We start from the raw sequence: 23,446 nt of genomic DNA on the forward strand, positions 1-23,446 counted from the left end.
TATCACCACATATAGAAACAACCAAAGACAGAAGAAATTGAGGATTTATCTCAGAAGTTGGCAGCAATCTCTTCAGTTTTCCTAAGGAAAAACAATATTTAGTGTATAACATTAACCTTATGCACAACCTCTCTATTCAGAGAGATATTAATTAAAGAATTCAGATGGATTGCAGAAGTTTCCATGAAAATGGAAATAACCTGCTCAGATCATCAAATTCAGTGTAAAAAAGCTATATTTAGCTCCCAGAAGTATAGCAGAAAGGGAAATGTGAGCAATCAGATGCAATGTTCAGCTGTTTAAACTCAGCTTAGCACAAGTCAAAGCTAAAAGGTGAGGAGATGCTATCAGCATGCTTTTGGGTGTGTGGTGTTCTCTGTACTTTTAGACTTCACCTTTCACCTGTGTTCTCTCAGCCTTGCAATGCAGAATATCTGTCTTTATTGTTTATTACAAAGAATTTACCTACTATGTGGATTTTTTCAAGCTATATTTCTAATTATAATGCTAAATTCTTGGAATATAAACAGGTGGACTGAAGTAATTGAAATGCTACATACCTTCTAGGTCATCCTTACTGATCACAATCTTCCGCCCTTCATCCATATGAATAGCTGTTAATCAAAGTATTCAATTAGTTTCTTGAACCAGTTCAATAAATTTACAGATTTTGCAAATTATTGTCCAGGACCTGTTCAAAAGCCCATATACCTCTGTTTCTATAACCCTGTTCCTAAATCTTTCCCCATATGGTTTCAACTCAATGTCATACACTGGTTCATTCACTGTCCCAGAAAAACAGAGCATGAGAAGTACTATTTAAAGATGTACTTAAAAGGAAGAGTCATAACCACAGTAGATGGATTCAATTCCGCAGCAGATTAGTAAACAACTGTATCATGAACTGGACTTTTTTTTTAGGAATTAATAAAAAGCTAACAGAAACACAGCATATTCATCTCAAATTTTACAGGCAACATTGGGGCAGTGCTCTGCAGTCTTCATAATGAGTTCAATTCCCCTTTGAATAAAAGGAGAGCACACAAAACAGAAGGTGTGCAAGCACACGATATACAAAACCTGTACATGGGTTTAGGACAAAGCTAAATCAATAAAACTACTCCCCAGAGCAAGCCAGCTTACTCTGTTCATGGAGAAGCTCTCACAAGGCTCCTTTGCAGTCTGCAGTGGCCTTGAACACAAAATGAGCTTTCAGAAAAAGCTTGTTCATTAGATAGATTGACTCTCCATCTGCTAGAAAAGTCACAATCTCAGAGACCCCCCCAACCTATAACACTGGGGGCCTTGTGCCAGTACTTGCACTTCACTGGGAAAAAAAAGATGTGGATAAATACAACAGCATGTGAACCAATGAATTCATATGAAAATTTTTGGTTTTTCTTTAACTAAGACGTATTCAATAGCATTTTCAAAAGTTACTACCAGCACACGTAGAAGTTTATGGGATCTGAGGGCCCATCTGCTAGTGCAAATGATAAAAGCTTCCAGGTACTTCTTTTGAAAACATTTCTCCTTGTGATAATGAGTATCTAAATTTAAAGCTAAGGAAAACCAGCCATAATTAGATGGAAGTCCCCAGGCCCTGTCTGTATGGAACTTGCCCTTGTAACCACATCCCCCACCTTGAAAGTAGTGAGATATTCAATGAAAGGAAGAAATAAACTCTGCTTCTTAAGCTAACTAAGCAAAGAGAAACATAATAAATAAATAAATGAATAAGTATTCAACATCTGTTTCAGCCTTGCATAACCTACTTTGTGTTCTCTCCAGGTCAGCTGGGTCAAGAGCTGCAACTGGTTCAGACACCCGAGAAGGCCTGCTAATGCCAGCACTGTTCACTGCTCTCACACGGAATATGTAAGAACGTCCTTCGTAAAGACCAGTCACAGGATACTTGCAGATTTTTACAGGAGCATCATTGCACTGGACCCAGTTTTCCAAACCTACTTCACATCTTGGAATAACAGAAGGCAGCATTTATCAGTATCATTCCACAATAAATATATACCATACTACACAGAATCACACAAGTCATAGTCACTAAGGAGAGGAACTAAACCATACACCTTATTAATGAAAGTCACACACCTATACACTCTTTCCTCTGATCAGGCAACCAATTCCCACCCTGCTAATATTTATTCATAATGCAATTGCAAAGGTCATTCTATGATTTTTCTTGCATGTTTTTTGGCCTTTTCAGCTCTCTCTGCTTCCCTTCCTTTTGGTTCTCTTCCTTGTCAGATAAAAACTAAGTTATTCACTTTTATTTTTTAATATGCATCTCCACAGAACATGCTGAAGTTGCAACATTCACCCAATCTTTTCCATCTCTTTCTTGTCATATTTTTAAGCAAGAATCATTGTGTTTTTCCCTCCAACAATGGCTGGGCCACTGACTGCAGGAGTCATCAAGAAGCAGAGTGATGTTCTCATACTGGTTCCTTTGTGTATACATATCTCTTTTGTGTCCTACTACTATAAACTTTTGTGGAGATGACTGCCCTTTGCCCTGGCAGTACCAGGAAAAATAGGGTCATGATCCGGGGCTCCTTGACACTGCAGTAATCCAAGCAAAATGTCAAAAGGAACAGCAGACTAAATTATATATAAAACAGGTTAAATACTCCCATGATATATGCGCTGCACAAATTAGGTATAAGTGGTAGAGTCCCCAGAGCTTAAGTTAATTTCCTCATACTGACTGCCACTCATAAACCGACATTTTCTAGCAATTCCCAGACAGTGGTCACTGAACTGGATCAAATTGCAGGATAGCAAATAACAATGAGCTGCAAATGTTGCTTTAAAGTGTAGAGCAGTGTACATTATGAAATCATTCCAGTAACGTTTTTGCTGACTGACAGTTTCAGACACTAAGGATTAGATGTTCTGCTCTGCTTACAAGAGGCAAGCATGCACTTCAGTGGAAGAGAAATGCAAAACAGTGCTTGATCCCTTGTTCCCTGGCTGCCTTCCCTCAGCTGAAACACCAGCAAAGTGCAAAGCAGACTGAAGGAGAGAGGATTGCTATTCTGATTTAAACTAGCAGCTCCTGGGAGCTCCTGCCATACCACAGTTAAAGCAGAAATAAAAAGGTAATGTAGTAACTCCTAGATTTCAGCTTTTGCAGTGTACAGATTAAGGAGACTGAATGTAATTGAAGAAGCCCATGGATTCTGGCTTCTATAAACCAGTTAGGGCTTATTCTCCGATTTGGCCACATCCATATTATTGAACATTTTTAGTGTTTGTTAAAAGGTATCTGCCTGCACCTGATTACTGGGAATGGTCCCCATCCCTTGCTAACTCCCAGACTGTACCTGGGAAAGTGCTAGAACATCTGGGCTACAAGTTTGCCAAGGAGCAATCTAGTAATTTAACACAGTAGGCAGCTGAGTTCCAGTGCCAATGGTTTGTAAAAATATATCTAAAGAATCCATATATTGAATGATATAATGGCAAATTCTTTTGTTCTTCAGTGTTTATATGGTTTTGGCAATGAACAAAATTAAACAAATCCCAGTGTTTACTTACTTGTCAACAAAATACCCAATGACTGGGCTCTCATTGATTGTATTTGGTGGTTTCCAGGTAACAATAACATAGTCTCTATTAGCATCATGGCATTTAACATCCATTGGTGCCCCTGGTGCTCCTGCGATCAATGCATCAGCATCTGAGTGACAAATAAAAATAAATCAGTTTTGACCCTGACTTGACAAAAGGGAAGATTTTCAGTTCACTGTACTATTTGCTTATATGAATGGGAGCCCAAGGATTTCACTACACACTAATTCACTGCACTAATGAATAAGGCCCACAATCTCTACATCTCCACATAGATAAAGATCTTCAGGGATATTTTTGAGGACAGAAAAGCAGCTTAGGCATAAAACATCTATTACATTTCACAAGAATTAAAAGCCCATGTGGTTTTGATGCTCTTTCCCGCTGAAAATTGTGGCTCGGTGGGTTGCTGATCAGCCCAAGGTACTCAGTAAAGAACATGTAGCTGAAGAAAATAATTCTCTTAAAGAATAAAATCTTTGCAAACTCTTGGTATGTTTCTAAGTTTGCTTATTATTTAAAGTCTTACAATACCAACAGGCATAAATAATCTATGTTCCACCATTAAGATAACCTTCTCTAGCTTCATTTTGAGATGTGTTGACTGATGTGAATCTACAACTCCTAATGAAGTCTTCTAAGAGGTAAAGTTCTCTCCCTTCAAAGAAAGATTTCTATAACAGAAAAATACTTTTATGAACTCTAAAATTATACAGCCTAATTACAATCAGTTCTGAGGTGGCTGGTGCTCAATATCACATCAGAGGCTACATGAATAAAGGCAAGAGGAAGGCCAACAGAGGACACTAGAGATTCCAGAAGACATAGCTCAAGTCTAGGGTCCTGTACATGCAAAGGGATCAGTCATAATATAAAATGGACAAATACATATACCTAAAATAGACCCACTATTACAGCAAAAACTCATAGCAAAGTTATTATATATTAGTGGGTCTTTTTCACCTGAGTACTTTCTTTCTTAGAAGGTAATTCGGAAATAGAGAACTTCAGCAAACTGTTTCCAGTGAGATGAGGGTGGCAGAGTGGCTTGTTCAGGGCATACTGCTAAGCCCTCATGAAGTCCTGTGAGGAATATGGATCTCAACCCCGTGATAACATATTCATTTCCCTCCACTTCATACCAATTGTCTGCATGACAGTTCTGCAAGACACATATGTTCCAATACATTTCCAAGAACAAAGTTTAAAATTAATACAGCCCCAATGGCTTCAGGAGGGCTGCTCCAGTTTGCCAGCATCAAGAAAGAGGTATCTAAGAGAGAGAAAGAACTACTCAACAAGAGACATTTCACTCTTTCAATGAAAAGTGAAGACTGGGTTCTGCTCTTAGATGCATGTGGAAGCTCATTCTCACTTCAGAAAGTTGCGCATGCAAATGTGAAGGAAGTTTCTGGCCTTTATTCTATTTTAATACATTTACCTCCTCTTCGCTATGTCCCTTGCGAAAACTGTATTTCTTCAGTGAGTTAATTTCTTATTTTGATGCTTTTCTCTGATTATTGTGGTGACTGTGAGTGGTAGAGTGGTAGGAATATTTCTTTTGATTTCTTCCGTGCCTCCTCCTAAGGCCAGGCACAGGATAAGAGAGTGCTCAAAAAGGCTTATTCCTACTTGGCAATCTCTAGAGCTAAAATCATCACAGTGAGGACTGGTAGTATGCAAAGTTGTTTATTTCCTGCAGGGAAATGAGATGGCAAAGAAAGAAACAAGCTGTTTCATCAAAAGAAGGATTTCTATGGTTCTTCAGGAAAGAAAATGTCCTCAGAAGTGTGTTCTTCTTGAAGCCCCCCATTTATTGACTGACTTTAATAACACAGTACTATATATAAATTAAATGACTACGAAATACCAGAAGGCTGGATTTCTTTTGTGCTTCAGCCATTACATGGGATTTTTTTAATAAAACTAATCTTTTCACTGCTTTTTTTTTTTTTTAATTTCTCCTCAAGAAACAGGTGAAAAACTTACCTCTGACAAACAGGTATGCGCTGTATTCACTCACGCCACCTCTTGTTACCATGCGCAGGGTGTATAAACCTTCATCATCTTTGTTCAGATGGGTAAAAGAAAGAGCTGCCTGGCCTTCTCCAAAATACAGCTTTGTCCACTTGGAGTCCTTTATCAGCACATCTGGAAGAGAAGACCCATATTACTATGCTGGCCAGAACAATCTATGTCCTAGTGCAGCCCTGTGCTAATCACCTGCACAAACTAACCTTTATGCGGACTTTATGCTGAGTGATGGTGCTTCGATGTTCTGAAAACTCTACAGAAAGTAAGCTGCATCTCTCGAAACTTATTTGCTCATTGAATTTCAGAGAATATGAGGTCTCAGACTACCCTATGAAGTGCCAACAACAGAATTTCCATCATTATAATTTTTTAATACATTGACAGAGAAGAATGTTGCCCACATTTCAAAACAATGGACATAAAAATCTGACATACCCTGTAATGAATGCAGGGTGGAACTTTGTTTCATGTTTAAATAAGTTTTGCTATCTGTTCAGGTCAAAAGTCAGATTATTCAATTTCTTCCTCCAAATTCGAAGACCAGGTTTCAGTTTAATCTGAAGACTGCTATAAATATACACCAAATCTAAACCTTCAAGGCATGCCTGTTGAGCAGTGAATGAAATTAAATTTGAATCTCTCACAGGTGAGAGGTGGTGACCCATGATTAATGCAAATTAATCTGATTGCTTAGTGGAACCAGAGCAGATGAATGAGCAGGATATTTTATGCTAGCCAAGGGACTTTCTCATACCACCTTTTTTAATAACTGATTGGATTATTTTTGATTTTTAACTCCCTAAGACCTAATTCATACTAATTTATTGTAATCAGTGCAGCAGAACTGCATTTAAAGGAGCTGAATATCTATAAATGTTTATTATTCTATTGCTTAAATATACTTTGGAGCAGACATTCAAACAACTGCAAAGGAATCAGTTTTCTCACTTACCAGCTGAACTGCATAAGAAGGTCTAAAAAATGACACACTTTCAGATAATAAAGCATCTGGAAGACACACACTACTAAAACTTACAGCAGTAAATTGCACAATCACCTAAGCATACAGTTGTTTTCTGAGAACTGAAAAAAGTAAATTCCATCACACTCCTTCCCATGAGATCCTTAGTCATGAAATCCTTACCTAGAAAATCTGCATGTCCCCTTTCTGTCATGCATATCACAGTGGTACTGAGAGATATGTAGGCTCATGAATTACTTTAAATTAAATCAGTAAACATCTTAATCTAGAAACTTCAACCAATGCATGAGTTTTGTGCAAAATCCTGAAGAAAAAATGAAGTTCAGTGAACAGCACCTGAAAAGCCTGAGAGGAATGGTAGACACTCTAGTCTGAATATACAGAAACTGTAGACAAGTCCGTATTGTCTGTTAAGGCAAGAATCATCCATTTCCACCCTTTATGTGTACCTGAGACCAGAAACTGCAGAAGCAGTCATGTTTGGTAAGAACAGAAAAACTCTCCTTCACATAAGGCCAAAGACACACCAGATCCCCTAAGAAACCAGGAGCTCTCTTTTTTAATGCAGTCTGGATGCCTTTCTAGACAAGTCAAGAAGAAGAGTAAATTTTTGAGGACACAAACATATTCAGAAGTTCTAATAAAGCAAGTATTCATGCACCTGTCATCACAATAATATTACAATTGCAGGGTCTCAGTATTGCTCTCAATTTCCCAGTCTATCCACTTGTTGGGCTATGCCATTTCTCCTAGAATTTATCAAAGAACAAACCTCTAGAAGACTATCTTGGAGGCAGTGTGACTCCAGCCTTACATGCTGTTTGAAGTACATGAGATAATTTTCCTAAAACATCACTCTGCTGAAAATTCATATAAAGAGCAGGGCATTAGTTGATATTGAAGCTTCTTTTCATCATGTCTGCTGAAGTTTCAGTTAAATTCAGCACTCCATTTTTCCCTCTGAATACAATTATTTTATTCTAGCTTACAATATTAATGGTTACAGAATACTGGTGCTTATAGCTGTATAATGTTTATATTAAATTAGAGATCAACAACAGAAAGCTCCTGCTACCAGCTGAGTTCATATCTAGATTTACATTTCTAAAGTATTATTTTGATTTAGTTCTTTCAGTATCTTAAATTGTTCTAAGTGGGCTATGAATTATACACATCATATTCGTGTTTATAAAATCACAAACCACTTTAGAGGATTTGATTCAGTTGACTTATATTTCCATAGGAATGTAGTAGATATCCTCCATAAGGTTCACTCACGTGAAGCTTATTAATGCTGAATACATATTTCTCTCGTTTACAGTTATTGGAAGTAAATCATACATATCTATCTCAGGGCTTTAGTTATTATTATTTGATTAACACAAACCAGAAAATTTTAGGAAAAATACAGTTTGTCTTAATGCAAGACACTACCTCTAAGAAAAAAAAAAAAAAAGAAAAAAAAAAAGTATATCTAAACCACGTGATTTTGAACAAATTATTAACCTTCTCATTATTTAAACTTCTGCATCTGCCCCCAGCTTTCAGGAGGAGAGTTAACACTGTGAACTGTACAGCACATAGCAAAGGTTCACAGTGCATGAATTCCTGCTGTGTTTGGAAACAAGTTTGCCAATTGATGCACCTATATACCTCTTGAATATATTGCAATACATGTATAAGCAAGAAAGGACAATTCTAAGCTTATTTGTCTTATTTCATGTAAATATAGGTAAAATAATGGGATGAAAGCCTATCTGACTCCGTAACAAAAACCTATTGGCTACAAAGAGACCAAAGTTTTCATCTCAGGTTTTCATACAGAAGGTGTGTGAAAGGTAAGGTGTGTGAAATGTAAGAAGGCAAACTTAAGTCAAATAAAGCAGAAAACAAAGAACATGATATTGTTATATATCAAAAGGGAAATGCCTTGGCATTAGGAAAGATCAAACTGAAAGGGCTGTAAGCTTTTGTTCACCTATCCATAGTACAAGAAAAATTCATGAATGAAGCATGGAAAAATATGGGACACCCCTTGAAAATTAGCAGTTTGTCATAGCTGCAGTTTCAAACCCAAAATCTCAGAGGTTTGACACCCTGAGAAACTGGGCACAGTAAGAGACAAAGTAAAGGTACTAATGACTCACCTCAGAGTGAGGTGTTTATTTATGGTTATTACAAATCCCTGCACTTTTCAATGGCAACAGAATCTGGGTTTATGGATGAGCCTTAGATTTCGTGTTATTCACCAAGCAATAAAAAAAGCCATTCTGACCAGCTCATCTTTTTTGTTTTAGTAACATCTAATAGTTCCATCACAATGAAGTATCCACAGTGATAGACTAATAGGAATGAAACACTGAGCACTGAGTAACAGTCTCTCCCTGAAGGATCAAATGTGAATCCAAGTAAAACTACTATGTATATGAAATAAAAAGCATAACTAGCAGCAATAAAAGCATCCTTGTTCTGATTTTACTAACCTTGAATTCTTTTGACTGTCTTATGAATCTTACAGTCATTTATTACATACATTACATTTTTTCAGCTACGGAAATTTCTGCTTCCTTGCCTAGGACCAGTCCTAACATTAGTCTTGGGAGTCCAACATTCTCAAATGTGGTCCTTTTGTGGAAAGGTCTCACCATTCACAAATAACCAAGGTTTTCCTTAAATCCTCAGGCAAAATATTTACTTTAGAATCCTACACAGAGGTTATAGTTGGTTAAAAGTGGTAAGCTAAATATCCATTATGAGCCTGTTATCCATTAAATTTAAGTAGTTAATTTTATCTTTCAAGACCTTTTTTTGTGTGGTGAACAAACACTGCTTATGCAGGGTTTGAATACCATCCACCAGAGTATTTGATATGCTTCAGTTTTCGGTATTTCCTGTTAAGACTGCTTCATGGTGTTACTTTTCACTGACAAAAGAAGGAAAACCTACCGACATGGCACTTAAACAGAAGAGCAAAGGCATGTGTTTCAGGCCTACTTTCTATAAATATTTCTTAACTATGCATTAAATTAATTTTAATATAAAATTCACAATAAATACTGGAATAAGATGCAAGTGGACACCTGTGCACACACCTCAGTGCTTCAAACCTTATTGCTCTGTGAGTGCCCTTCAGCTCAGTGGTCACAGCATTCAATTATAAATCATGGTCAAATCTAGGAAGTGAGTTTGGATCTCCACCTAGTCAGTAAATGTTTAACTACTGTGTTATTAGATAATATGAGATTGCCCCTGTTGCTGTAAATGTGTACGCAAGAAAAGGTTGACCAACTGATTTAACTGAAAGAATGTGGGTCTATAAATTCTAACGAGAGATATTTGTTTGCCCTATTCAAAATATAATTATGACAATCTCATGTTCTAAGCCTGATCTGTGCCCTCAGTGTTTCCGCCAGCATTTTCCAGGTAGCTTCTACCCAATGTACTAACTTACCATCTCTATACCACTCAGCACGAGGTTGTAGTCTTTTCAGGTCTGGGGTGATCAACATCGAACACTTCAGGGTCAGTGTTTCACCTTCAGTTGCAAAAGTGACTCCAAACTTCTCCAGAAATTGGACATCAATGTGAGTGAAGCAAACATCATACGACAGGGGTACTATGCATGACAAAATGAAAACATTCTTGAATATAATTGTACTTGGCACAAACAGATTACTATCCAACCTGAACAGGAGATGGAGCTCTCTATTATACTGAATGCTGATCTAGAAATACAACCGGGAAAGCAAAAGCATCTGGACAGCTCCTATCGTAACTGAATGCATAGAAAGAAAAGCCAGAAAAAGCCAACTTTTTCATCTGTAAAACATTAATCAGATAAGAGTACATAAACTACCTAAGGAAAACCAAAACAATACTTACAGTGGAAGGGCATTATCCCAGCTGGGTGAGGCTCTTCACCCTCTCTGTACCCTACAAGATAAACATACAATAAACATTTAATGACATGAGCATTATATTTATGTGTGGTTTTAATCATGAAGTAGGACTTACTTCGCACAACCACAGCACAATTAGTTGATGCCTGCCCATGGACATTTGTTGCAACTGCTGAATAGGTAGCAGAATCATCAAAATCAGCTCTGAAAAGGGAAAGGAGGAAAACAGATGACTGCACAAATACAAATTCTCTTAATGACTGATATTACAAAACAAGTTATGTCAATCCCAAGGAAAGTGTATAAAGCTCTTTGCTGTTGTCACACAGTGCAAGAAGTTGATGAAAGACAATCAGAAAGTGATGCTGATATTTACCGCAGTTTTATCACAGCTTAGTGACAGGCTGCATTAACTTGAGTGAATTGGAAATGACCTTTAGAGTATGACCAAAAGGACATAGCCAGAGGATGCCAGTCTGGCTATTCTTTTTCTGTATGTAACCTTTTTCCTTAAGCCATCTTGCCCTTCTGCCACATACTTCAAGAAGAAGACATGGAAGAAAAGTACGTGTGACGCTTACAGAAATTTCTCTTTCTGTGGCGATTCCCAGGGTGGAATAAAATTTCCTCAATTTTTATGAAAGAACTTAGTGTGAATGAAGTAACAATTTTGAAAAAAGCATGATATTTAATTCTTACATTTCAGAATGAATCTTAAAAAAAAAATCAGAATTCTTTCTTCCCATAAACATACTACTTTAATAGGAAAGAAAATACTTTGGTTTTTAATCAAAATACTTTTTATTTGGTCCAATCCAGTATTTTTTTCTTGAATTTTTCCATTAGTCACGCATTCTACAATATGTCCATCAAACAAAATTGTTGATTTTTTTTTATTTCTTGTAATTTCTATTAGTTTTATTTATTAGATAATCAGAGTGCTTTCTGAAATACACACAATTAAATCCTGCTTGTGTGTAGTTCATTTAGTAATGAATTTAATGGAGGTGACTCAGAAATTCCCAGTGATGAGATACAATGATGTTCTGCATGCACACATTTAGTTTCCTCTCAGAAGAACAAATCTGTATTTTCTTGGCAACTGCCATATGAGAGGGATGAGATTCTGGTTCACTTGTCTTCTAAGAGGTCATATATCCCAACTGTGAGAAAAGGAAGCATACGTAAAAGCGTTTGAGTTAAATTGCATAATAGGATGCCAGTTTTGTAATATGTAGCACCTGTGACAGGCACATCAGACACCTATTTTTCAGCTTATGCATATACTCTGGACAGTGTCATATCATAAAAATGATAGTGTCTGTACTGTAATGCAATGTCTAAAGCACAACTTGATGAAAGCCCTATTAAACTGAGATGTCTCTCTCTCCAAATATAGAGGGCTAACAGCTCCTCCTGGAGGGAATTCTTCAGACACACATTTCACAAAATAAAGCAGTAAAAGGCAAACTTTATCATACAATTAATTAACAAAGACACAGGAGTCAGTCCTAAAATTAGGCTATTTAACCAAAAAACCTGCCGTTTGGTATGAAGCCCTTGAGTGCTCTACGACAGACTGAACAGACAAAGTCTGGGAAAAAAATTAGGCTTGATACTATTAAATTTTTTGTTTTGTTTTGTTTTGGTGTTAGGAAGGATTTTAAAAAATGCCAATCCCTGTTCACAAATCTATATAAAGCCTAACTGATTCTGGACTTGTTTGAAAGCTGCCAAAGTTGATGACATTTCCTTGCACTAGCTTCCTTCCTAAAAAAGAAGACCTTTTTTATTATCCCAGTTTCACATTATCTAATACTTGGGTGAAAAAAAGCCAAAAGCAAGGTAAAACTGCAGAATAGGCTTTTTTCCTAAGTCATGTTATAATGTCTCTATACTGAAATGCACGTAGTTCATACATATATCACAGCTCAGTACAGTGTCTTGCTATAATGAAATAAGCTAACAACAAATGAGGCATCCTGGAATTTTCTTACAGGAAAGGGCATTGCAGAATTAACTGTACTGGAATTGCAAGGGTTTCTCATCACTCTGCACCTCATCCTTACTTTAAGGAGATATTTATAAAGTAAATAGTAGATAGTATACTTTATAATGCATGTTATGTATTAGCAAATTAAACAGTGTTACATCATTTGTCCCCAGGAACTGGATCTTGATCACCTTAGTGCTAATGTATTACAACAGCACTTGGCACACCTTGGCGTGCACCAGCTTGTCAAAAGGATGGCAGATACCTGATTAACTTTTCAAATGGATATATAGCTGTGCTTATTTCAGTCCCCTCCCCATAAGGAGCAGCAAAATACATGTCTTGATGAGATCTTCCTATTTGCGGTGGTCTCCAAGGTAGAGAAAACAGAATAGGATCCTAAAAGTCTCTAGAAGAGACAGGAGATTCACAAAAGTAGGGGGTTTTTTAGCCCAAGAAGTTCAACGTCTGAAAGCAACTATTTGACAAAAGGTAGTGATGGAATGATAATTCATTTTCTCAGGGAGAACAAAAGAAAGAAGTTACTGATCAAATGACTGGCCACACTCTTACAACATCCTTTGGTTTCATGAAAAGAAACAAGGTACTTACAGTTATTATGAACAATTCCCCAAGCCAAGCACTTTCTGCTGTTTAAGATCTCTACCCATTTTCTGGAGGTCACTGCTTTGAAAGTAATTTACAAATCCTTGCTATAATCTCTAACCTGACACTCAAGTTGAGAAATCAAACCATCTTAGATAACCTATCACTCAGTGGAATGCTTTCAGATATGATACTAGAAGTGTATGGAGTTAGTGGGTAAGAGCTACACAGCACATTTGTTTAATATCCACTCTGAAGAAAGTTGGACAGGATGGCAAATCACCTAGGTCCTGACTCTCCTTTCATGCCAGATAATGCTAAGACTGAGGATTATTCTGGCAACTATGTACTTCCCTATGTGCTAAACCCCCTTGATTTCCTAAATTGCGCTGTAAAGCTCATTGAGTCAAGACCAGTTAGAAATTACATTTCAAGTACCCAAGAGGTAAGGTGTGGTCTCTCCAACAGTTATTCTTGCATCACAATGGAGAATGTGTTTTCCAACTTTTACAAAGGTCAGATAAAATATGCATAGAATACATTTAGATAGGATGAAGTGTGAGTTCAGAGCTGTATCTATCCCAAGGTACTAATATTTTTTGTGAAAATTAAATTGCCCTGAATCCACATGAGGTTCTGAAGTGCTAATATTTGTGCAGGGAATATTCCCCAGGCAGATATATCTGTTTAAAATGCATATATTCATCCATCTGCCTAGTGTACATTTAAACATAGGAGTTAAGAGTGAAATAACATTTTTGCTTGAATTGGAACACAATTCAGTGCGTGTCAGGAACAGGAAGCACTGCATTTTACAGAGTTAAAATTTCCTCCCTTGAATCCAAATGACAAAATTTTCAGTGTTATGGATATATGACATCAAAATGTGGAATGGAATGTGATATGGAATTACCATCTCATGCACTGATTCCCCAGTCACACTGAATCTGATTCATCCTTTTTGTTTGACTGGGTTTTGTTTTTACTGAAGAGGGGACCTCTGTTATGAAGTGGCCACCTCCCTACTATTGCAGCTTATAATGGACAGTAACTGACAGGTCAGAAGATCACAAACTGAGGGCTGTTGCTTGCATTTCAGCAAGGAAAGAAGAGCAGGAGTTCAAGCCTGCTGCCTATACACTCACTGGTACTGCATACTTGCAAAGCCCTGAGAGCTGCAGTTTATCACCCAATTAACCCTATTCTGCTCTCAAAGGCTCTTCCTTCTGCACCGGAAGACTGCCTTTGCTGCAATGCCTCTGCTCTACTGCTACTTACAGCAGGAGAAAAAGCAGGTCTCACTACCTCTCTCAGATTAAATCATCTCAAATCTTTTATGCCTAATCAAACTAAAATAGCGCTGCACTGACTGCACAGTGTCATTTGTTAAATAAGAATAGTTAGAAGAGAAGATTCATTCCATTTTTAAGCTTTTTTTTTTTTTTTTTTTTTCCTTTAAAGCCATGCTGGTGGTGCTGCTTGGAGCGCCTGATCAGACGGCCAGCTCTGCCTCCTGACAGCAGGTATTACACTGCACTCTGCTGGCTCTGTCACACATTTCTGCTGATGAAACCACAAACCTTTTCTGCTGTAATTGTAAGCACTTCTTAAGCGATGGCTTAATGAAACAGGAGAGGGCCCTATTAAAAGACAAAATACCCCCAAACTTTGAGCCTTGTATAGGTGAGATTGTGCAGTCACATCGCACTCACGGAACTCGGGAGAACAGAACTTCCTCCTCTTCTCCTTCTGCTGTCCAGCCTCCATCAGCTCCCCTGCCTGCTCAGTGTGGGGTGGGGGTCAGGAATGTCCTCAGACAGAAGCACACTGCTGTCCCCTCTATGCCTCAGCGTACGTACTAGGAAATGCAATGTAGCCATTCACAGCTGCATAAATCTAAGTGATTGACGTCAGGAGTCATCACAGTAAACAAACAAAAAACCAAAGCCTGTTGCTAAACAAGTAGTGGCAACTAAAAAATTCAAAATGCTATGATTTTTAATGACTAAGTTATACACTAAGGCCGAATATATTTTGCAGCTATGCTATAAAGCAACAGGACATCTTCATCTCAACACCTCTGATACAGAAATCTTGTATTATAGTTAACCTATAGTTAAATTAGGTGGGATAAAGAAATATACTTTAAACAAACCCTCATATTCTCAGATACATATCAATCAATCACTTCAACTACCAGTAGCCTTCCCTCAGAGGGTTCCTCACAGTATTCTCTGAATCACATATCAGAAGTTAGATGAGAGATGGGATGAAACACTATCCCTGTGCAGGCTGACAATATCTCTTCACCTATAATTCTGAGATGTGTGAAAAAAATAGTGAAACTCCAAACCCATTTTTTTACTGCTCAAGGGAGACCTTAAGCTTAAGCTTCCATTTGATGAAGTGTAAAAGGAGGAAGAAAGAGGCTTAATATGATAATGATAGTGCTGAGTGCATGCAGAAAATGTCGTAAATTGAGTACAGAGCATCATGAAAATATGAGACAGAGAAATGAAAATGATCTGGTTACTGTATAGGCTGATGGGCCCTGGAAGACAGCAAACAGAGGGTATGAAACTGTGTCCAATTACTACTTTAAGTTGATGAGGTGACGTTCTGGTTTTGGTGCCTCAAGAATTTTTCCATTGGTATCAAGGAGTACTCATAGGAATAAATATCACACTTGCATCAGAAGGAGAAGTTCACTCCCGGAGCCTCACTGAAGGGCCAGAAAGGTAGCCAAGAAATTCCAAGGCCATTCTGAGTGACTGCAGATCAGATGACATGCAGCTCAGCACTTTGGTATGAACAGCTGAGAAGAGCACAGAAGTTGATAGGTAGAAAATCCCCAGAGTTCTACTTTACAGAAAAAAAAAAAAAATACTCCAAATACATGTGCAGAAAGATACATATGGAAAATCGAGAGCAAATTGACACACACAAAATTATATATATATATTTTAACCCCTGCCTATACATCCATTGTTTTCAATGCAAAAATCATCTAATGATAGTAATGCACTATCAAAACATTATTCCATTTTCTGCATGTTGATTTTCTGTCTTCTGGGACAGAAAATACAGCTGATAGTCAAGTTGTGAAATAAAATAGATTAGTTGTAAATAAATAAATTTAAGGTTAGAACTTGAATTTAATTAACAGTATCAATCTGTGGTAAATAAATCATAACAGTCCCCAAGGTATTCTTTTAAGTGAAGACGGGAAACTTGGGAGAGAACAGTTAGGCATCTTTAGGTGGCAAAAAGGCCACACTGACACACAGAAAGAAAGAGAAATGGAGCAACAGTCTCAGAAGATGGCAGCTTGGTTGAATGTGAGGGAGCCTGCATGAATACCTGCAGGTCTGAGACTAGTAAAAAAAGGGTAATGATAAGTGGGTGTGGGAATCTGAGTAGGTACCAATAAATGACTCTGCGGTGTGTCTGATTAAATATGGCTGGGTCGGAACACTCCCAAAGCTGATGGTGGATGGTGACTAAATGACTGATAACAAGTACAGGAAAGAGAAAAAACAGCACCAAGGGGATGTGAGCCACTAGTACTCTTCAGCCTGATGGTTACAGAGGCTCAGAAAGGAGCATCAGCACTGATTCTCATGTCCTCAAAAAGCCATTTATTCCCAAAATGTCACAAAAGGAACCTACATACTACATATCCAGCATCTGGACCCTACAAGCAGTTGCTTATGGACACCAACCAAGGGAGATAAACACAGTCACAGACACTGACTGGCTGTGCGTCACAGTCACCAAAGTTCCATCTCCTGACTGTCACTCACAAATCCGGACAAATGAATGTTTCATTTTCCCTGCTGCAAGAGAGAGGATTGCAAGAGGACAACCTGGTTTTATCTTTTAACCTCCTGCTCTTATCTGCAAAAGTAATGTTGGTGGGAAGGATCAGCTGTGTTGAGACATCTCATGGATGCAGCAGTCAGCAAGTAATCCATGCCCTAGGGGTAGAAGATTACATGAGTGCTTTAGAAGTACTTGTAAGTACTTCTACTCCTTGAGAAACATCCCTTTAGAAGCAGCAACATAGTAATTCTTGCTACCAGCTTCTGTACAGAGGTATGTTTCTCCCATCCTGAACAATGAAAAGGTGGGCAGTTTGGCTGACAGTTCATCCTGGACTGCTACAGGGTGATAAAGGCAAGTAGTCTTTCCCAAAAGCACTGTATTAATGCCACAAGACTGTGCTCTGGGCTGCTTCCACTGGTGACAGATGGAGACAGGATAGAACATTAAATGTTTGGCTAGCAAAGTGTTAGCCACAAAAATTACAGCTGTTTCAGCACAGCTGATGCTTGTTAAATTAAAAGTGTGTGTTTGTGTCTCTGCTCTACATATTAGCTTTCTTTTTAAACACCACAGTCATCTTCATTTTTCTTTGGGTTTTTACATTTTTACAAAACCTTGTACCAAGTCACATGCAACATTGTTGAGGACAGCAGAGGATTAGTTTTGGGAAGCTGCTCTATCCCAGCATTTTTTATACCACAAGGTTAACATTATTTTGAAAAATTAAATTAATTAAATTAGAACCTTTTTTAAAAAATAGCTTACACTTCATTACTTTTTGGAGAACAAAAGAATGGAGACCAAAATGCAAACAGAACCTAATATATAATACTAATAACTAGGTATCCTTGTGTGATCAGCTAAATTTTAGCTTACCTTAAAGAACTTCTTCATGGCAAGACCATAAAACACAGACATTTTTCCACTTTGAAATGCTGAGAAGATATAATTGTAATAAAAAAAGGAACTACCATTCTTTCAGGTACTTCCCTCTCCTTTTTTATCTTCTTGTAGATTGCGGGAGTTAAATAATTGAAATATCTAATTTTTCATTACATTTTCATGATCTAATATTCGTCTGCTTAGTTAACCTTCTCTAGCCTAAATGTGAGTATCATAGAGAATTGTGCTGAATTTAACAACTGTCTTGCAGCCTTTGTGGGAATTTTTAATTGTATTTGATACAAAATGCTTTGCTTAGAGTATACAAAACTTTTGTACAGCCTAGAATAATCTACCTGTTTATATGCAACACATGTACTCCATATTTGCTTTCAATTCTGTACTTTGTTGGATCACTTGCAGGGCTAATCAATTCTTCATTTTTGTACCTGAAAATCAAGAAAAAAAGAACTAATTAATATCTATTAGTATTCACTGCATTGGCTTAGTAGATTTTTACATTCAGATATCATTCACTATCATCTGAGCTCTCTCTATAAATCTTCTCTACTTGCATAGAGTATTTTCCAGCACATATATATAGCTACACACTGGGCCATGAAGGCAAAAGGGGGACCATCACTCTAGTAAGCAATTGGAAAGAGAAGATGTTCATCCAAACCGGAAAAGCAGGCAGTGAAATAGAGAGAATATGGCATGTGTCTTGAACTTTCCAGTCCACTTGCCATGACAAAACGCAACATGTAAAGCAAGCTTTGTCTTAGGTCACAGTAAAGTACTTCTTCACAAATAAGGGAAGCAGCAACAGGATTGTGCCTCAGGTTCGATTTTCTGCCCAGCCTGGGGCCCTCACATATACAGGACAGCACTTGTCCAGAGAGTAGGGCAGCTTCAGAGACGTTACATTCATGTCCGTCTCAAGAGAGACTGACACAAACTGAACACAGTTACAGCCCATGACAATAATGTACAAGTTTACACAGGCTTAGCAAGTAGTCTGTCTATTTTGCCATTTGCTACTTCATCATGAGGGAATTCAATGGCCAGAAAGACTGGAATGCCTTCCACAGTCTGCCTTCTGAAATACTCGAGTTTGCTTCTCACATTGCACAGGGCCATTCAGCAAGTTGTCCTCCCACTCCTTCCACTGCAGTATCAACTGCTACAATCCAGCACATCTATGAGGATTATAAAGGAGGTTTAACACAGCCATTATGTATGTGACACTTATCAGTTATGCCATAACTTACAAATGAAAAAAGCTTAACAACATTTTTAGAGGGCTAGGAAAGTCTCTTACCATTGTACAACAGGGGTGGGAAATCCTTGTACAGTGAAGCAAAGGCTCACAGACATCTTTTCCCAGACAGTGTGAGACCTCAGGCGTACTAGTATTTCAGGAGCCCTACTTATACTTTCCTCAAGAGCGTGTCTTTCTAGAGCCATGTTTTCTTCCACCTATTAAACATAGGAATAAAATAAAATTTAAAAAAATCTAGCACAAGACTCAAATGGGGTAGAAAATCTAATCTCGAATCCACAAAGTTAAAAGATGCTAAATCACTATTGGCATTTGAAACACAGGCCTCAGTTTCAGTATATCTTACAATTCTGCTTAGATAGGAACAAAAAGGTTTGGCACCGTACCATCCTTTGTACTTCAAGTCTATCCAGATGTTCTCTAGCACGGTGCCTGGCTGTGTGAATCTCTTTTTCCAAAACAGACAACTCATTGGCAAACCGTATTCTTTTCTCTTCACTTGCATGAGTCTTTTGTTCATGGGTTCTGTTGGACAAGAAAACATATCAGGTAAGATTAATCGATATGAAGATTTAAGATTGTCGTTCATACACATTAGGCAATTGAGAACTCTGAAACCATATCAGCAAGATGTAAAATTTAGTTTAAGAAATATTCTTAGAGTCTATTTGCCTCCCTAATGAGCATGTGAAATTAATATGGATTTTCTTTCATTTTTTTCCCCCTCTATATTGGTGTCATAGATAGCTTCAGATTTTGAAAGCTGGCATGATCACGTTGATGATGTACCTCACAGTCCTAGTCCTTTGATAACTGAGTTCAAGAACCTGCCTGGCTTCCTTCTGGCCCCTAATTTTCCATTCCATCAACATAAGATGGCAGAGGTGTGCAGGCACGTTCTGTGCCTGTTTGCATCCTAATAAGAGCTGGGCCTTGCTTATGGTGTGCCTCCTGCCCTAGCAACTGAGAAGTTCTCCATGGCCTGTATCAGCTGAGCTCACCTGAAAAATACAGACCAAGGAGTTCACAAGAATTAGATGAAATCCATGCAAAAAGGCTGTCCTTGGACAAGAGTGACCAGGAATTATTCTAGAAACTATCAGGAAAGACAGTGTTTTGAGAAAATTGTGGATTGTTCTGTGAAAACCACACTCTAGATTTCTCAGAACTCCTAAAAAATCCCACACCCAACTTGTAAATGCTTTTAGCAGGAGCTAGCTCAAGCTCCTGCATTCATGCCGATTCAGTAAGCAGCCTATGTCACTCTTTGCCTTGCCAACAGCACAAGGGAGCTAAATATCAGACATTTCTAACATGTCTGTCATTATACAATATGGCAAGACTCTTAAAGCACAACCCAGCATGCCACAAAGCAAATAAGAAGACTTGCATGTGAGGTGCAGTGAACAGTAGACCAAGAAGTTATTTATCTGGTATTTTAAAAAATATTTCTTTTTACCATTTCAATGTCTTTTAAATACCAGCCTTGCTCTGCCATATTTTTCCTCTTACTTGATAAAATTTGAGACAGTTTCTTATAAAATAAATTACAGCATACAAACTAGTTTAATTTTCCTAGAACATTCCATTTCTAAGATATATCTTTCAAAACAAAGTACCAGAACCATATGGATGTATATAATTTTCACAATACATTTTCTACAAAAAAGGCAGAAATTGTTCTTGTAGTATAAATTATCTATGTCTTAGGTACTGTTACTGTAGAGCATGGCAGATTACAAACAGTGAAATTCTCAAGCAGGAACATTGTCGTCAGCAGCACACTTACTATAGGACTTCATATCAAGGCTGTAACTGAGATGTGACAGTAAGCCCTCTTGATATTAAGGAAAGAACTCAAAAAGTTTAAATTGATTCAAATCAGAAATTTAGGAATAGTGGAGTAGATCTATTAAAAAATTGGTTTGGAATCCCAGGCAGATTCTAATTTATTTTGGTTTTAAAGCTGTTTTCAAGGGTCAGAGAGAAGATTAGAGGAACAACTTCAGGGTGAAATATGAGACTGAAAATGACACTCAGTCATTTAGTACTTAGTCCAGCCAAAATAGATTATTGAAGAACAGCAATAGAGAAGCCTCCAGACTTGTCAAATGAAAAAAAGCCCTGATAGAAAAGCAATACTGAATGGGACCAGGCCCACTACACAGGTCAGATGAGACCAACAGAGCTTTACCTTTTCCTAGATTCTTGTATTGCTTCATGAGCCAAGCTGCGTGCCCTCCTGGCACAGAGTCTGCATGTCGTTTTTCCCAGGCCAGGTAATTCATAATAAGCAGCCCGTCTGGAAGCAGCCCTTCAAATATAAAAGACATTGTTATAACCCAGCGATTCTGGTAAAACACGAACTTACAAAAGTCAAAGAAATTACTTTAAATGAGCTGAATACCATGACTGAGCACAGTTCAGCGAGAAACCCACTTTGCATTCCTCACTGACTGCACATGGGTTCCGCTTCTACTTGTTCTTCAAGGGCCCATCGTTATCTGTCACTGGGGATTATTAAGCATTTCATTCTATTAAATTTATATTTGTCTCAGTCTCTAATCATTCAAATTCTACTATAGCACTTAAGAGAACTATGAGTACAAGCCTGTCTAATACATAAGTCACACAGAATCCCTAAAACATTACTTCTAAATATTCCTGCCTTCCTATACATCACAAAACCTTCTGCATTAACTCTTCTCGGTCATAAGGTAAGCTGGACAAGCTAGATAGCTAGCTAGGCTAGCTATGCATCTTAACTACTGAGAAGGGAGACCAGTGATTCTTAAGCAACCAAGATTCAATGCTCCAGACTTTGGGATACAAAGAATGTGTATCTTGTGACTAAAACTCTGATTTTTCACGAGAGGAGTTAATCATTTATTTAATTTTTAAAAAAGAAATTGAATGACAAAACTATAATTATAAATAGCCAACTTCAGGAGAAGAAATGTCCTCATATCATATGAAATAATGGGTGAAAAATTGTTTCTGTAATTTATAATAAATTTCATGGCAATTTTCCTAAAGTCAGATTTTCACTCAAAGTCTAAAAGGAAGCATTTCCAACTTGGAGGTAGAAAACAGGACAGATTCTGAGCTAAAAAGTCTGTGTAGGTGTGCTGCAATGTAACTAGAAAGTCTAGCTATGCTGGTGGGAGACTACAGACAAGGAGCATCCCAATGAAAGGAACCGGAAAAATATCAGAATAAATCAGAATTTATTCTGAAGAAATCACAGTTGGGGAGGAGGAAGGGGAACACAGGAAGAAGCTTAATATCTTGATTTTAAGAACCAAAATTGAAAACTCTTTATGCTCTGTACGTGAAATACATGGTACTTACTTTCTTGCTGCATATTCCTCAAGGACATATCTTGTCTGAATGTTGCGATAAGACTGATCAAAGTGCTTGTGCCTCCTCTGGTAAAATGGCACTGCTACTGAAGACATATTTCAGTGTGTTACAATCAGTAATTCCTACAGAGAGGGAAATCACATTTAGCCATATATTTCAAACAATTATATTGATATTTTTCTATATGTAGTCATGTATGTGTATTGACGGATATATGTAGACATGTCTATATGTAGACATGTATGTGCATTGATGGATAAAATTCCATCTATTTATGACAAATAAAACCATCAATAGTACACATGTGTCTCAGGCTGTATCTTATCAGACATGCAGCGTAAACTAAGGAATCATAGGTTATAGAGTTAGGAGAGAATTTGTTGTATCACTTTTCCCCTTCTTTGCAGATGTCATTTAACACCTCTGTAGAAATTTCCAGAGATGGAAATTTGACCTTTTGGGGTATTTTTAGGTGTTTCAGCTCTCTGCTCTTCAAAGCTCCTCTGTTGCAATTTGTGCTATTTCTTGTCCAATTTACCATGACAACAAAAAATAGACTGTATTCACTCACTTTTGCAGAAGCCTGTTTTTGCTTACATCTCCTTTTAGCTCTCTTGTTTAAACTAAACAAAGCTGGCTCATCCAACCTTTTCTCATAGGTTATTTTTTCTAGACCACCTATCCTTCTGGTTGCCCTCCTATGGGCTTTCTCCAAAGCATGGAATAGTTTGATCAGTATTTGGATAGAAGGTTCCCAGAAATGTTCAGGAAACTCCCAGAAGCAAGGTGGGTCGGAAGAGCACATTTCCCACTGAGTTGTAGTTAAGCAAATTCCCAGCCATGCCAAAAAGAACCTGGAGGAGACCAAATCCCTTTGGTCATTAGAAATCCCTGTGATCATTAGAAATCCCTTTGCGCTCATTAGAAATATGACAACTTCTTGCAAGTGGAGAATACCAGCCGTGTCCTGAGTAGGTGCCAGCTTGTGT

General features: G+C 37.7%; 1 protein-coding gene across 1 annotated transcript in view; it reads right to left on the reverse strand.

The window, feature by feature from the left end:
- MYOM2 (myomesin 2) overlaps positions 1 to 22,552 on the reverse strand; it is a gene marked incomplete at both ends in the record, with an annotated part of 69,864 nt that extends 47,312 nt beyond the window's left edge. Inside the window, 12 exons of the mRNA XM_080615924.1 lie at positions 561 to 614; positions 1,776 to 1,975; positions 3,559 to 3,700; positions 5,581 to 5,742; positions 10,059 to 10,223; positions 10,490 to 10,540; positions 10,622 to 10,710; positions 18,169 to 18,261; positions 19,134 to 19,291; positions 19,481 to 19,619; positions 21,289 to 21,408; positions 22,446 to 22,552. Coding sequence (XP_080472050.1) covers positions 561 to 614; positions 1,776 to 1,975; positions 3,559 to 3,700; positions 5,581 to 5,742; positions 10,059 to 10,223; positions 10,490 to 10,540; positions 10,622 to 10,710; positions 18,169 to 18,261; positions 19,134 to 19,291; positions 19,481 to 19,619; positions 21,289 to 21,408; positions 22,446 to 22,552 — 1,480 coding nt within the window. The remainder of the gene's footprint in view (positions 1 to 560; positions 615 to 1,775; positions 1,976 to 3,558; positions 3,701 to 5,580; positions 5,743 to 10,058; positions 10,224 to 10,489; positions 10,541 to 10,621; positions 10,711 to 18,168; positions 18,262 to 19,133; positions 19,292 to 19,480; positions 19,620 to 21,288; positions 21,409 to 22,445) is intronic.
- Positions 22,553 to 23,446: the final 894 nt, after the last annotated feature.

This window comes from Psittacula echo (assembly GCF_963264785.1).
Source record: "Psittacula echo genome assembly, chromosome: 4".
Taxonomy (NCBI): domain Eukaryota; kingdom Metazoa; phylum Chordata; class Aves; order Psittaciformes; family Psittacidae; genus Psittacula; species Psittacula echo.